General features: G+C 36.0%; 2 protein-coding genes and 2 pseudogenes across 3 annotated transcripts; 2 read left to right on the top strand and 2 right to left on the bottom strand.

Annotated features, from left to right (window-relative positions):
- Positions 1-716: 716 nt before the first annotated feature.
- LOC106349611 (probable non-inhibitory serpin-Z5) lies at positions 717-4208 on the bottom strand. The gene is given in 5 exon segments (XM_013789599.3): positions 717-1236; positions 1238-1388; positions 1390-1598; positions 1969-2382; positions 2385-4208. Coding segments are annotated over 5 exon segments (1314 nt in total). The 5' UTR covers positions 2544-4208; the 3' UTR covers positions 717-855.
- A 138-nt stretch (positions 4209-4346) lies between these two features.
- LOC111212084 lies at positions 4347-7738 on the top strand (annotated as a pseudogene).
- A 227-nt stretch (positions 7739-7965) lies between these two features.
- Positions 7966-10984, top strand: LOC111212083 (annotated as a pseudogene).
- A 157-nt stretch (positions 10985-11141) lies between these two features.
- LOC111212082 (protein HOTHEAD-like) lies at positions 11142-14609 on the bottom strand. Of its 2 annotated transcripts, none has more exons than XM_022713495.2 (5): positions 14242-14609; positions 13496-14137; positions 12590-12990; positions 11676-12241; positions 11142-11593 (listed from the first exon to the last, which is right to left on the bottom strand). In XM_022713495.2, exons 1-5 carry the CDS (start codon positions 14321-14323, stop codon positions 11530-11532), a joined length of 1755 nt encoding a protein of 584 aa, XP_022569216.1. In that variant the 5' UTR covers positions 14324-14609; the 3' UTR covers positions 11142-11529. The 2 variants fall into 2 exon arrangements, with proteins under 2 accessions (XP_022569216.1, XP_022569217.1); XM_022713496.2 differs by having other exon boundaries at positions 11676-12235.
- Between the last annotated feature and the right edge of the window lie 153 nt (positions 14610-14762).

The following is a 14762-nucleotide window of genomic DNA, read 5'->3' as shown; positions in this document are numbered from 1 at the left end:
ACACGATAAAATCGAGTGAAAAGTGTTAGAGTTGCGTGGAAAATAATGTGATATCTTCACTCGGCACCTTAACTCCATTTTCAATCGATTCACGAATTTTATTTTCTTTTAAAACTTTTCTGATTGTTTTTTAGCAATCTGATTATGTTTATAATTATTTGTTTGATATGAAAACTTAGTAAAGAAAATCAATATTTGGCTAAACTAAAGATCCAACTTTGTGTGTGGTGTTTTTTACCTAAATTTCTTTAATTCATAACCAATCACAATTATTTATTGTCCTCGTGTGCATAAGCCTCAAACATGGCTAAGTTCGGCAAGATACAAAACTTTCACTTTCTAAAAAATTCTCATTCCAACATTTTAGTTGATGCAAATCTTAATGATTTTGTAATTTTTTCTTTCAAAATGATATTATTCAATAGTTGTACGAAAAAAATTTCAGTTCACTAATGCAAATGTTAAAAATGCATGAACTAAAAATGACATGATTAAAAAAAAATTTAGTACGAACACATTAAATTATCTGCGGCGGATTAAAAAAAAATTAGTATGTGAACGCATTAATTTTTAAATGATTGTGAAGCCGACACGTTAGCATACTCAAATTGAAATCGACGTGAAACTGTCACGTGGCGAATATAGCGTAAAGACATTGATGACAAATGTTTTTTTTTAATATATAGGGGATTAGCTATCTTTGCAATGATGTTCAAAATAAAAGAAGCTGCCTTTGCAATCATACTAATCAAAACAAACAACAGAAAACTCAAGTTTCAAAACCAAAACCAAATATAAAAATATGGAATCATAACTGTACCATAAACAGGAAAAGAAAATGAAACTTCAAAAGTCCTAAGCAGAAGCAGATTTAGAAGGATCAAAGATCTGACCAACGAACAGAACCGTTCCAGTTTTGTCTTCTCTAATCATAAAAAGAAATGGATGATCAGCCACAAAATCTATCCTCCTACCACTGCTGAAGCCTCTACCACCACTACAGCATCTTAAAACAGTAACAGCCGCAGCCTCTGCACCATCTTCATCGATCTCAACCAAAGCTTTATGGTTCAGTGAAAGCGAATCCAGATTCAATCCATTGAAAGCCTTTGAAGCCTCAAACCCGAAATCTATCTTAAACTTTGGGATTCTGAACACTCCAACTTCAACTTGTTTTATTGGAGTGTGACTATCCAAGAATCCAAGAGTAGATGATGATGATGCCACCCTCTTGACCCAGACTATTCAATCCATCCTTGGCGTCCGGTAGGTAGAAATACATTGAATATTGGCGATTGATATCACCGCATTGTCGAAATGGCAGCTTAAGGACCTTGAAACCGTTGTACTGCTCAACGTATTGCTTCTTATGGTTCGTCATGAAAGGCAGAGACTGATTTGCCATTGAGAAGGTGAAAGTCAAAGTGTCTTGTCAAAGACTTTGGGAATTTTTCTTCCCAGGTTCCTTTGAAGTAGATTGCGTTTCCAAAAATAGAGGCGGTCTCGCTTGTAACGGATCCAGGAGGAAGAATAACTTTGATGAGACCATTGGTGTGACTTGAAGCCCAAGCATTCACCTCCTCACGCACTTCTTCAGCCTATGTTTTAAGTGTTTCAAATAAAGCTGATTTATCAGAAATTGTATGGCTAGGAAATGTACATATATCTCCTATAATATAAAAAACTATAGGCAATTTAATAAGGTCTTAATAATTTTTTAAAAATAAATCTAAAGGCCTTTTATTTATTTATAATTAAAAAAATAGGGGTCATATACCAATTTATCAATAATTTGGCTATGCCAAGGACAGCCCTGTCTATTATCTATGAGATAGATTCACAAACTCTTAATGTTAACCTAATACAGTTTTGACACAAACACTAAACCCATTTTATCTATGAGCAAAGATTAACTCTTATTAACCCAAGACAGTTTCACACGAGCACTTAACCTAATATAAAACTAACCTTGAATCGGAAATCAACAAGAGCGCAAGTAGCCTTGAAGAAATTCTCAAAGAGATCCTTCAACGAGGGATCAACGCCCAGCGACTGCTCCATCCACACTCCATTAACGTTCGAGATCTTAGGGCTACCGCTTGCGCTTCCGTCGGCGAGGACGATGGTAGCGATCTCGCTGAAAACAGCTTTGAGCTCATCCATTGAATAGGACCTAAGGAAGGATAAGATGGACGATGTTAGTTGTTCCTATTTGGAGCTAGCAGCGACCATGGTTAGAGCGGCGTTGATGGATGCAGGAGAGAAGACGAAGTTTGAGTTTTTAGCTACGGCAGAGATAACTTTCTCCGTAAGAAACATAGCCACATCGTTTTGCTTCTTCATTGCTTTCTCCACATTAACCTTTGAGATTGGAGGGGGCTTAGGGTTACCAAATCCTTCTCTGAGTGAGAGGGACTTGAGGTTATTAGTGATTTGCTCACCCTCTTCTTCCTCTTATTCTTCTTCTTCTTCATCTTTGAGAGAGAGGGACTTATGGTTTCAGATGTGCTAAGCTTTTGTTTCTTCTCTTTTGGAGGCGCCATCTTTTTCGGTTTCGGTAAGAAAACTATTGTGCTTACACATACATATATAAGAAAAGATAGAACTAGGGTTTGGTGTATCACCGCCCTTTAGAAGTAACAAAAATGTATATTACGAGAAAAATCTATATATTGAGAGAAAAATTTAAATCTTACTTAGTTAATGTGAACAAATTGGCCCAATACCTATCTTATTCCAGGCAAACACAAAAAAGGGCCCAACAGGTGAACAGTGTCGGTTTATCCATAAACGTTTTACGTTTGGATAAAAAAGGTCAACTCATTATCAGATTGGGAGAAGGGAGGATTTAACCAAAACTGTACGAGACTAGGCTAGGATTCACTAATAGCGTGGATATAAATATATAGTGAGTGTTATCAACGATTTGGATAATCCGGTGAAAAATAACCCAAAACATAACAGAAACATAAGAACAAAGAGAGAGTTGAGAGAAATAATAAAAGAAGAAACTTGAGAGTAAGAGGGCGTTTGTTAAAAAAAAAAAAAAAAAAAAAAGAGTGAGAGGGCGTTGTTCCAGTTATGTGTTGTCTCTTACCATATAGCGCGCTAAAGTATTTGTGTAAACCCTTTGACTGATAGTGAAAGTTATGAGAGACGGTTCCCACTCGAGACATACCGATTTAAGGCCGAAAATCAAATTATCTGTATTAAAAAAATATAACAATCAACAAATCTTAACAAGTGGTATCAGAATAATTCAGGTTTTGGTTGCTGTAGAGAAGAGATCACAAAGTATAAACGGAATCACAAAGAGGAAACTCCACAGTGGTGTATGATGAGAATATATTATTCTTTGGAGGAGAAGAAATCAAGTGAGAACATGAAGAAAACTTTCATGATTAAATGGAAAGCAAGATGGACGAATCATGGCAAGAAAGGGTTGTGGTGGTTCTTCTGGGCAAAGAATTTAACTTGTGTGTGAATAATGAGAAAGAACGTATGTCAAAGGGTATGACATATTAATTTCTCATGTTGTTACGCTACAGACGGTTCTCATATACACAAGTCAGATGGGTTGTTCGAAAATAACAGTGAATATTCCTAAAATCATAATTTACCGAGAAATACTATAAATTCACAAAGAATTAGTATACTTTTGTCTTTACCCGTTGGAAAAGTAATAGGTTTATAAATTCCCACTTAAGAATAACCAGCTACATTCTGAGAACCAACAGAACGATTTCAATAACAGATGATGAAGGTTCTTCTCCATTATTTTATTCTGAATAACTTAAAGAAGTTACATAAATATTATAAAGCAAACTGTAGCTACGTATTATGAGGGTATTATGAGGTACGAACATGATCGTGACTTTTACATATTAATCAAAATGTAAGAGCTAGACATGTATATGACAGAGATTGATCGGTTTTATTTGCCCTGCAAGGTTAAAATAAACTAATTTCCACTAATAATTGCAGAATATAAAAAATAAAATAAAATAATAATAATAATAATAATAATTGCAGAATTGTTGTTCGACCCGCACACATGGCACAACGATTAGTCAGTTTGTTATATAATTTTTGTGTCGACAGTACTTTGTAATATAAGATATTGAAATTTAGAACTGTTTTCGGATGTGACTTTCACTAATTGCAATTTTTTAATATATTTAAATTTATAATTGGTGTCAAACGATCCAAATGCGATCGCCCTCAAATGTGACATTCACAATTGCAAGAAACCAGTAAAACCTATAAGTAATACAACACAACAATATCCTAGAAGACTTGAAAACTAAGCAGATCTGAACACAAGGTTCATACTTGTATAAAACCGCATGAAACAAGAAGTTTTCTCTTTCCGAACAAAGCCAACACAATCTTACATTAGAATGGGTTTTCATATACTCCTTACTATTTTCGTTGCAATTTTCATCTTCCATGGCTCGTGTAATTGCGATAAAGGTACACTCCTAGTTTCACATCATTATAATGCGTGGTATCATTATAATGCGTTATGATATGTTGAATATAAGACTATTCTTGGTATTCTTTTCAATATTCATCATTTAATTTTTTTTCTCTATTTGTGGAGAAGGGCATTATACATTTATGAAAGATGCAACACTAGCACCACTTTATTCTAGCTTCGACTACATACTCATCGGAGGAGGAACCTCAGAATGTGCATTAGCCGCAACGCTTTCTCAAAACGCTCGCGTTTTAGTTCTCGAACGCGGTGGCTCTCCTTATGATAATCCAACGGCGAGTGACTTGGGAAACTTTGCTAACGCACTCTTTAAAATCACACCAAACTCGTGGTCACAGCTTTTCATCTCCGAGGATGGTGTTTACAACACACAACACACGAGCACGTGTCCTCGGTGGAGGCTCGGTGATAAACGCCGGATTCTACACACGCGCAGGAAATGACTACGTGGAGGAAGCTGAGTGGGTGCGTGAGGAAGTGGAAGCTGCTTACGAATGGGTCGAGAAGAAACTTGTTTTCGAGCCACGTGTGATGGGATGGCAAACAGCGTTTAAAGATGGGCTTTTGGAGGCTGGTGTGAATCCGTACAACGGTTTCACGTATGATCACATCTACGGGACTAAGATCGGCGGTACGATCTTTGACAATGCCGGTCATCGACACACGGCAGCGAATCTGTTGGAGTATGCTAACCCAGACAACATAGTTGTATACTTGCATGCATCTGTCCAGAAAATTCTATTCACCAAAACAGGTATTGATTTACATTCATTAACTATTAATTGATTGACTTTTCAAAAAAAAAAAACTTTTAACGAGCATTTTGTAAAGTGCGGTTTGGAATGATACGCTTAGTAAAATAAAAGGTTATAATTTTCTACATAAGAAATCTTTTTAAAAACTTTGAAAAATATTTAGACGTTTACGGTAAAAATAATCAAAATCGTGTATCTGTATGAATTCTTTAAGAACACTTCAGAATATTTGTGTAAATGTTATCTGATGTTATATGATATACGGAGGTAGAACGCACAACCCGGTAAAGAAAATACGGAGGAAAGTATATTTTAACTTAATACATTTATGATACAGATACGACAACTACCTTCGCGATTTTTTTTTTGTTTTGAAACTAACCTTCGCGATTTTTCGTCAGTTCAAAAGTCCAACAATCGATCGACGGCTTGACTTTAAGAAACGTACGGTATAACCTCTATAAATTAATATTCGATAAACTAATAATTTCTATAAATTAATAAATTTCACCGGTCCCAACTTGGACCGGTTCAAAATTTGACACAACTCGATAAAATAATAAAATAATATTTTTTAGAAAATTCTATGTAAATATACGTTTCCATTAAAATTATAAATTAGTAATCTAAATATATATATATATATATATATATATTATATAAGTAAGAACTTATTATTATATTGTTTGTTTATATTCACAAAGGAGTTATCTTTATATATTTTTAATACTTAATATATTTTTGATGAGATTTAGTAATATTATATTTAAAACCACATTTAAGTTCTATGCAATATATATTATATACACCAAATAATATAATAAAATTAATATAAACGTCAAATTTCAAAAAATAACAATTAATATCTATACACTAAAATCAAATATTTTTTTTATCTTAAAAGAAATATATTTTAAAATAAAAAAATCTAAATAAGGAAACTTTTGTAAATTAATATCTCTATAAATTAATAAAATTTCAAAGTCCCAACATTATTAATTTATAGAGGTTCTAGTTTAATTCAACTAGTTTAAAATTATTAAGTTTAAAAACATAGCTGATTATACTTGATTTAGTGGTTTGGATATTGCATATTGTAAATTAGGGATTTAGAGTGGCATATTGCATATCTATTATAGAAATGGCATATTTGATTTACGATTGGTTTGTCGATTTTTTTTTGTTGCAAAACTGTCATTTTGATTTTTTCGTTAATTCTTTTTAACAATTATTTAAATTAATTATTCTTTGTTTCATTTATGAATAAAAAAACAGGCCGCCTTGCGCCAAAAGCGTACGAAGTGATATTTCATGACAGAAATGGAGTGCTCCACAAGGTAGAATTAGCAAATGACACAATGAATGAAGTAATCTTGTCGGCTGGAGCACTAGGCAGCCCCCAGCTATTGATGCTGAGCGGCGTGGGTCCTATGGCTCATCTTGCAGCTCACGGGGTCAAACCGGTGGTCATAGATCACCCAATGGTTGGGCAAGGGATGGGCGATAATCCAATGAGTACCATCTTCATTCCTTCTCCTATGCCCGGAGAAAAGTCCCTCGTACAAGCTGTTGGTATCACAAAGTTTGATAGTTACATCGAAGGAGGAAATAACGTGACCCTCTCTTTTGATTTGACCCGTAGGTTTTTCGATGGTGTTTTACATGTTTTGAACGAGGTATAGTAACATGAATACGTTTAAAGGTTATATAACTTATTGTTTACGAGATTATATGTTAGTTATGAGACTGTACATGTATTCTGCAGACAAGCCGTACTACATCTAGCCAAATCTTGACCCAACCCATTGTAGGCTTTTTAAAATCTTTGGATGGTGGATTCAAAGATATGACAACTGTGAACGTGATGGTTCAAAAAGTGGCGGGACCGGTCTCAAGGGGTTACCTGGAGCTTAGGAACATGAATCCAGAGGATAACCCTTCGGTGACATTCAACTACTATCAAGAACCAGAGGATTTGAACAAGTGCATTGAAGGACTTAAAACCATTATTAAAGTGATAGACTCGAAAGCCTTCAGTAAGTACAAATACCCTGGTGTGACCGCACGTGTGCTGCTCAATTTCATGCTGGGCCTTCCCACAAATCTGAGGCCGAGGCACGTTACTTCAGTGTTCAACTTGAAGCAGTTTTGCATCGACACTGTGATGACTATGTGGCATTACCATGGAGGTTGTCAAGTTGGAAAAGTGGTCGACAAGAATTACAAAGTTATAGGTATTGATGCTTTGAGGGTTATCGATGGATCGACGTTTCTAAAGTCTCCGGGGACTAATCCTCAAGCTACGGTTATGATGCTAGGAAGGTAAGCGCAAAAACCAAAAGAACAGATTATTCAGTAACATGTTATACACATTATATATACATTAAGACACATATATGATTGCTGGAGTGCTTTGTGTAGGTACATGGGGCAGAAAATTCTTAAAGAGAGGGCGGCGTTCTTCAAAAATCAGGAAGAAGCATGAGACAATAAATCGAGATGAGCCCGGATTAAATAATTGAATTTGCATTCTCTTTAGACCTCAAACAATAAGTCCTCATTGTTTTTTCAGTAAAATGTCAAGTCCCTTATTGTTGGGAAACATTATTTAACTTCTTACACCATCTGAAAAACTCATTTTGAATATCTCAACTGTAAAAAAAAATTAATTTTATTCTATGCTAAACGTGTACCAGGTGTATCAAGAGACTAATTCTAAGTATTGAGGAGAATTATGCAATGAAAGCTAACACGATTTTCAATACATCATCAAATCTAAAAAGGACAGAATATTCCTATGATCCTTGAACTGGAAATGAATTTCAGTTCTCATACTTGATCAATACATTTAAAGTTTTCGTAGATTCGCTGAAAATTCTGAAACCATGCACCAATTTTTTTGTTCGTCTCTATTATTAATCAAAGAATTATAATCAACTTCTTATGTGCTACTTATAGCTTTAAGCCAAAATTCTTATCAATTTTAATTAGCTAAACTGAAAACGAAAACATAACTTCAAATGAAAAGAAAACTAGACAGAAAAAAATTAATAAAAACACGAAAACATAGTACAAGTCCCGAAAGGAAAAACACACGTTCACGCAATATGTTTTGTCTTGTACAAAATGTGAAGTTATTTATTTTGGGAACGAGAGTATTTACCTTTTAAACTAAAATTACTATATTATGACTCAAATTGAATGTAAAGTAATATTGTTGGCTTTAGATTCCGGAGTTTAGTGCATACTTAATTCAGTACATAATCGTTTGGTTATACGAAAACACCCATAAACTGGGGAAGTAATAAAATTTAACCAGACAGTCATACAGACTACAGTCGTACTTCATGCTAGTATATAAGGCGTATAAATTGCGTAGTCTTGTTTGTGTCTCCCCAAGATTTAGAACAAAGCAAATATAATCTTACACTGTAATGGGTTTTCATATGTTTCCTTTTGTTCTCCTCATAATTTTCATATTGCACGGCTCCAGTTATTCCCATAAAGGTAACATCTTAGCTTCATGCATCATCCATATTCAATGTATGATGAACCAACTATGTAGCACCTATACATCGAGAATTCATGTAACATTTGAAGCTGTTAGGTTATTATTAGTACGAATTTAAAATGTAATGATTTTATTTGCTAAAAATGTAATGAAAATTGGTTTTGTAAAAACAGGGTTTTACGGATTTATGAAAAATGCAACATTAGAACCAACGTATGCTCGCTTCGACTACATAGTTATTGGAGGAGGAACCTCGGGTTGTGCATTAGCTGCAACGCTCTCTCAAAACGCTAGCGTTTTGGTTCTTGAACGCGGTGGCTCTCCCTACGACAATCCGAGGGCCACAGACATCGAAAACTTCGCCAACACTCTCTTAAACATCACACCAAATTCGTGGTCGCAGCCTTTTATCTCCCAGGATGGCGTGTTCAACACACGTGCGCGCGTCCTCGGAGGTGACTCGGTTCTGAACGCTGGTTTTTCTCACGTGCACAAGAGTACTACGTGGAGGAGGCTGAGTGGGAGATGGACGAAGTGGAAGCTGCTTACGAGTGGGTCGAGAGGAAACTTGTGTTCGAGCCACAAGTAACCGGATGGCAATCTGCGTTAAAAGATGGGCTTTTGGAGGCTGGTGTGTTACCATACAACGGTTTCACCTTGAAACATATTATAGGGACGAAGATTGGCGGTACCACCTTCGACCCTGCTGGCCATAAACACTCGGCCGCGGATTTGTTAGAGTATGCTAATCCGGACAATATTGCTGTCTACTTGCACGCTACTGTGCACAAAATCCTCTTCACCACAAAAGGTATTTCATATATTTACAAAAAAAAAAAAATCAAGCTTTTATATACTTTGGTCCTTATATATGAAAACTCATATTAAGAGCAGTAAACCAAAGACCTAAGGCGTACGGAGTGATATATCAAGACATGGATGGAGTGTTCCACAAGGTAGAGCTGGCTAAAAACGCAATGAACGAGGTGATTTTGTCGGCAGGTGCACTTGGCAGCCCTCAGCTATTGATGCTGAGCGGCGTGGGTCCTAGGGCTCATCTTGAGGCCCAAGGAGTGAACCCCGTGGTTATAGATCACCCAATGGTTGGACAAGGGATGGGAGATAATCCCATGAACAGTGTGATTGTCCCCTCTCCTCAACCTGTAGAATTGTCCCTCCCTCAGGTCGTTGGAATCACCAAGTTTGGTAATTTCATTGAAGGTTTTAGTGGATTGAGTCTCTCTTATAACTTGACACGATTGTTCTTTGAGGTATGATATAAATACATTGATGGTTTATTTTTTTGTTAATTAATCATGAGACTATGTTATTTACTTATGAAGCATTGTGCAGACAAGGCTCTCCACTCGATCAATCACATTTTTTTTCAACTCCAGTGATATTCTATTGAATTTGATTGAAATTGATGGCGTCATCTTCCAAAAAGTCGACGGTCCGTTGTCTAGAGGTTACTTAGAACTCAGGAATACCAATCCAGATGATAATCCTTCTGTGACATTCAACTACTACCAAGAGCCAGAAGATCTTGAGAAATGTGTTAAAGGACTTAAAACCATCATTGAAGTGATAAACTCGAATGCATTCTCCAAATACAAGTACATGAATGCAACCGGACGCGAGTTGCTCAATCTCATGCTGGGCCTTCCCACCAATCTGAGGCCGAGGCACGTGACTTCAGTGTTCAACTTGAGGCAATTTTGCATCGACACCGTGATGTCTGTTTGGCATTACCATGGAGGCTGCCAAGTTGGAAGAGTGGTCGACAGGGATTACAAAGTTATAGGCATTGATGCGTTGAGGGTCATCGATGGATCCACTTTTCTTAAGTCTCCTGGGACTAATCCTCAAGCCACGGTAATGATGCTCGGAAGGTAAGATGCAAAAACCTAAATGATCCATAAATACATGTTATAGACTTAAATTATATACGATTATTGGAGTGTTATGTAGGTACATGGGGCAGAAGATTCTTCAAGAGAGAAATGCTTTCGGGGATAAAAGGGACTAACCGATCATTAAAGATGAGATCAATATATATATATACTCTTGTTTGTCCAATTAAAAGAGTGACTATTGTCTTATTGATGTTGTCAATTACTAGTTATGCTTTTAACTAAGATGATTAGTGATCATCTTCTTAATATGATGCGAAGTTATAATGTTGGGTAAAGTTGGTGCCTTCTTCGGTTTAAGAGGAACCATTAGTGACTTCAACCAGTTTCATACAATGCAAGATCTAAATTTTAGTGCCAACCACTTTTACATTACTGGTTGTGCCTTTCCACAAAATATATAAAACAAGCATTCAAATAAAAGAAGTAAAAGCAGTAGAAATTAAGTAGAAGCATGTACCATGTGAAGAAGGATAAGGGAATATGTTTTGCAAATTACGCTGAACACAATCAAAAGATAGAACAGTAAAGGGCAACTTTCCTTTGGCAAAGACTAAACTTCAAACTTGTGAGCAACATGTTGTATCACTGATAATAGTTTCTTTGCCAAAGTTGAATTTCCCTTTTACTCACTTCTTTCATCTAACAATTTTCTCCTGAGATTTTGTGGTAACAACTTCTACGCAGTTTATATAACCAAAAAAACTATTAGAGCAACCGAATATGCTCAAAGGATTATCCTCCTTTACATATAGCAGATGCTTCACTTTCCAAACCTCCTTTTGGAAGTGTAATAGGCAAGTTTGTAATCAAAGCATATTCTATGCACAATAACTATTTGAAAGTAATAGCTCATGCTTCTTCATCCTTTTTGTGGAAAGCTTCCCTCTCTCGAGAAATCTTTTGTCCCATATACCTACAAATAACAATCAGAACAATCATTTCTTAATTAGATGCGAAATGTTTTGGGTCATTCTTTATTAAATTTATGCATTTACCTTCCAAGCATCATAACCGTAGCTTGAGGGTTAGTCCCCGGAGACTTGAGAAATGTTGATCCATCTATAACCCTTAAACCATCAATACCTAAAACTTTGTAATTCTTGTCTACCACTCTTCCAACTTGGCAACCTCCATGGTAATGCCAAATAGTCATCACAGTGTCTATGCAAAACTGTCTTAAATCAAACGCCGAGGTTACGTGTCTCGGTCTTAGATTAGTGGGAATGCTTAGTATTAGATTGAGCAAGCCATGTATAGTCGCGTCGGGGTACTTGAATTTTGAAAATGCATTGGAGTTAACCACTTTAATAATTGTAGTAATCCCTTCAACACATTTCCTTAGATCCTCTGGCTCTTGGTAGTAGTTAAATCTCACTGAAGGATTATCATTTGGGTTTGTGTTCCTAAGCTCCAAGTGACCTCTCGAGACCGGTCCAGCCACTTTCTGGAGGATCAACCCGGCTTTTGTTGTTGCACTCAATAACGGATGTACAGATTTGAAAAAATCTGTGATGGATTGAGTCGAGAGTGTTGTAGATGTATTAGTACGGCTTGCCTGCATCTTAGACAATGAAAAAATAAAACCATTAGCAAATAATAAATTCCATTAGTAAATAATAAAGTAGTAACAACGTTTATTATGTTTATATACTCCCTCCGGATTCGAGCGTAAGATGTTCTATATTTTTATCTTATATACAAATTTATGGTGTTTTGAGATATAATTAATAAATTTATTTTTAAAATTTAAACATAAATTAAAAAGTAAAATTATGAAAGGTGAAGTATAATCAAAAAGTAACATTTAAAATAGTGTATTTATTATTTCTTAATACGTATTTATTATTTCTTAATAAGTGTGTAAAACCTTAAACATCTTATATTTAAATCCAGAGGAAGTATACGATACCTCGTTGAGATAATTCAAAATACCATTGAAGTAATTACGAGTCCAACTATAAGAGAAGATTACGCCACTTGCTCCTTCGATGTAATTATCATATTTTGTGATCCCAACTACTTGTATTAGAGAAACCTCCACGGGGGTAGGAGAGGGAATAAAGATGGCATTCATCGGATTATCTCCCATCCCCTGTCCGACCATTGGATGATCTAAGACCATCGGTTTAATCCCATGGGATGCAAGATGAGCCATAGGACCCACGCCGCTCAGCATCAGCAGCTGTGGGCTGCCGATGGCACCCGCTGACAAAATCACCTCGTTCATTGCGGTTTTCGCCAGCTCTGCCTTGTGTAACACTCCATTTGCGTCTTGAAATATAACTCCGTATGCTTTTGGCCTTGGCCTTCCTGTCCAAAACATAATTTCATATTCAAAAGTAGAGGTGAACATATATAAAAACCAAAACTAAACCGTAATATTTCGTATAATGAAACCAAACCAAACCGAAATTCCTTCACTTTTCATTTTAGTCAGAAATATCTTATGAAAATATTTTATAGATATATGGGGTGTTCAATCTAGAAGTTAAAATAATTGGATTTTTGTTGAGTTTTTAGATGAATTTGGATGAACTAAGAATTTATTTTAAGTTTTGTTAAACCTCGATAAAATCTCTTCTAAAACTATGAGATTTGATTTTTACACCTAAAAAGAACTATGAGATTTGAATATTTATTAATACTGGATTTCAAAAAAAATTATTAGAATCATGTTTGAATAACCTTGATTTGTCATTTTAATAAAAAAAATCATCTCAAACTATCAGTTGAATATACCTCCTTAACACTATGGCAACCCCAAACCTAAAACTAAAAAATAGAACGAGAGAAAAAATGTAGATCATTCAAATACCTTTGGTTGTGAAGAGGATCTTGTGAACTGTAGCATGCAAATAGACAGCAAGCGTGTCCGGATTAGCATACTCCAACAAATTAGCAGCAGTATGTCTATGACCGGCTTGATCAAATATCGTACCGCCGATCTTGGTCCCATTGATATGATCGTACGTGAAACCATTGTACGGAAACTCTCCAGCCTCCAAAAGCCCATCTTTCAACGCCGTTTGCCATCCCATCACCGGCGGTTGAAACGTTACTTTCTCCTCGACCCACTCGTAAGCAGCTTCCACTTCACCCCCCTCCCACTCAGCCTCCTTCACGTAGTCATCCCCGGCACGTGTGTAGAATCCAGCGTTTAGCACCGAGCCTCCTCCTAGAACACGCGCGCGTGTGTTGTAAACGCCGTCTTCGGAGATGAAAAGCTGCGACCATGACTTGGGTGATGTGTTTGAGAGTGTTGTGGCGAAGTTTCCTATATCCGTCGCCGCCGGGTTTTCGTATGGCGAGCCGCCGCGCTCAAGAACCAAAACGCTAGCGTTTTGAGAGAGCGTTGCGGCTAGCGCGCAACCGGAGGTTCCTCCTCCGACGATTATGTAGTCAAAGCGAGCGAACATTGGTGCGAGTTTTGCATCTTTCGTAAAACTATAGTACCCAGCTTCACGGAACAAAAAAAAAAAACAAAGGTTTTAATAATAAAATACAAAACATATCGTCACGCATTGAGCGATGTGTACGTAAAGAAACAATGAAATACTGTACCTTGATCTGGAAAACACGAGGCATGGGAGATGAAGGTTACGAAGAGAACTATGAGAAATAGCAAAAATATTTGAAAACTCATTATGGTGAAAAGATTATGTGTGATTCTTTTTTATTTAGAACAGAGCCAAACAAATGGGTAAAGGTTTGATGGGGTTTATATACTAAGATCATGAAGCTGAGCCTCTTTTAGGTAATCTTTATGAGAGGAAGCTTTGATGGTTCACCAACACTTATTTATTGGTCTTACATTTCATACAAAGAGTTTAGGATCTTGGTAATTATTTTTAATGAAGATTGGATCTTTGGTACTTTGATCTTTATGAGATTATAATTTCTTATGTCAAGCGTAATGGATGTAGGATCTAGGAGAACTTTTCACATGGGATGATAAACTTTAGGTTAGTTGAGGATGTTTTCATGGTTTAAATTAAGTATTTAAAGAAAAGAAAAAATTGAGCTGATTACTAAAAAAACAGATATTCAAAACTTTTTTGCTAAGTATATTCAAAACTGCACTG

The sequence above is a fragment of the Brassica napus genome, chromosome C3 (assembly GCF_020379485.1).
Source record: "Brassica napus cultivar Da-Ae chromosome C3, Da-Ae, whole genome shotgun sequence".
NCBI classification, from domain to species: domain Eukaryota; kingdom Viridiplantae; phylum Streptophyta; class Magnoliopsida; order Brassicales; family Brassicaceae; genus Brassica; species Brassica napus.
The sequence above is the reverse complement of the archived record's forward strand: the minus strand, read 5'-3'. Positions and strand labels throughout refer to the sequence as shown.

Bases quoted from the DNA above. Each gene is read 5' to 3' on its own strand.
- LOC111212082 (XM_022713495.2), bottom strand. From the start codon at position 14,323: ATGAGTTTTCAAATATTTTTGCTATTTCTCATAGTTCTCTTCGTAACC. The intron at 12,991-13,495 runs GTATTTGAATGA...TGTTTTGGACAG, and splicing joins GATCCTCTTCACAACCAAAG to GAAGGCCAAGGCCAAAAGCA. The intron at 11,594-11,675 runs GTAAATGCATAA...TGTTATTTGTAG, and splicing joins ACGGTTATGATGCTTGGAAG to GTATATGGGACAAAAGATTT.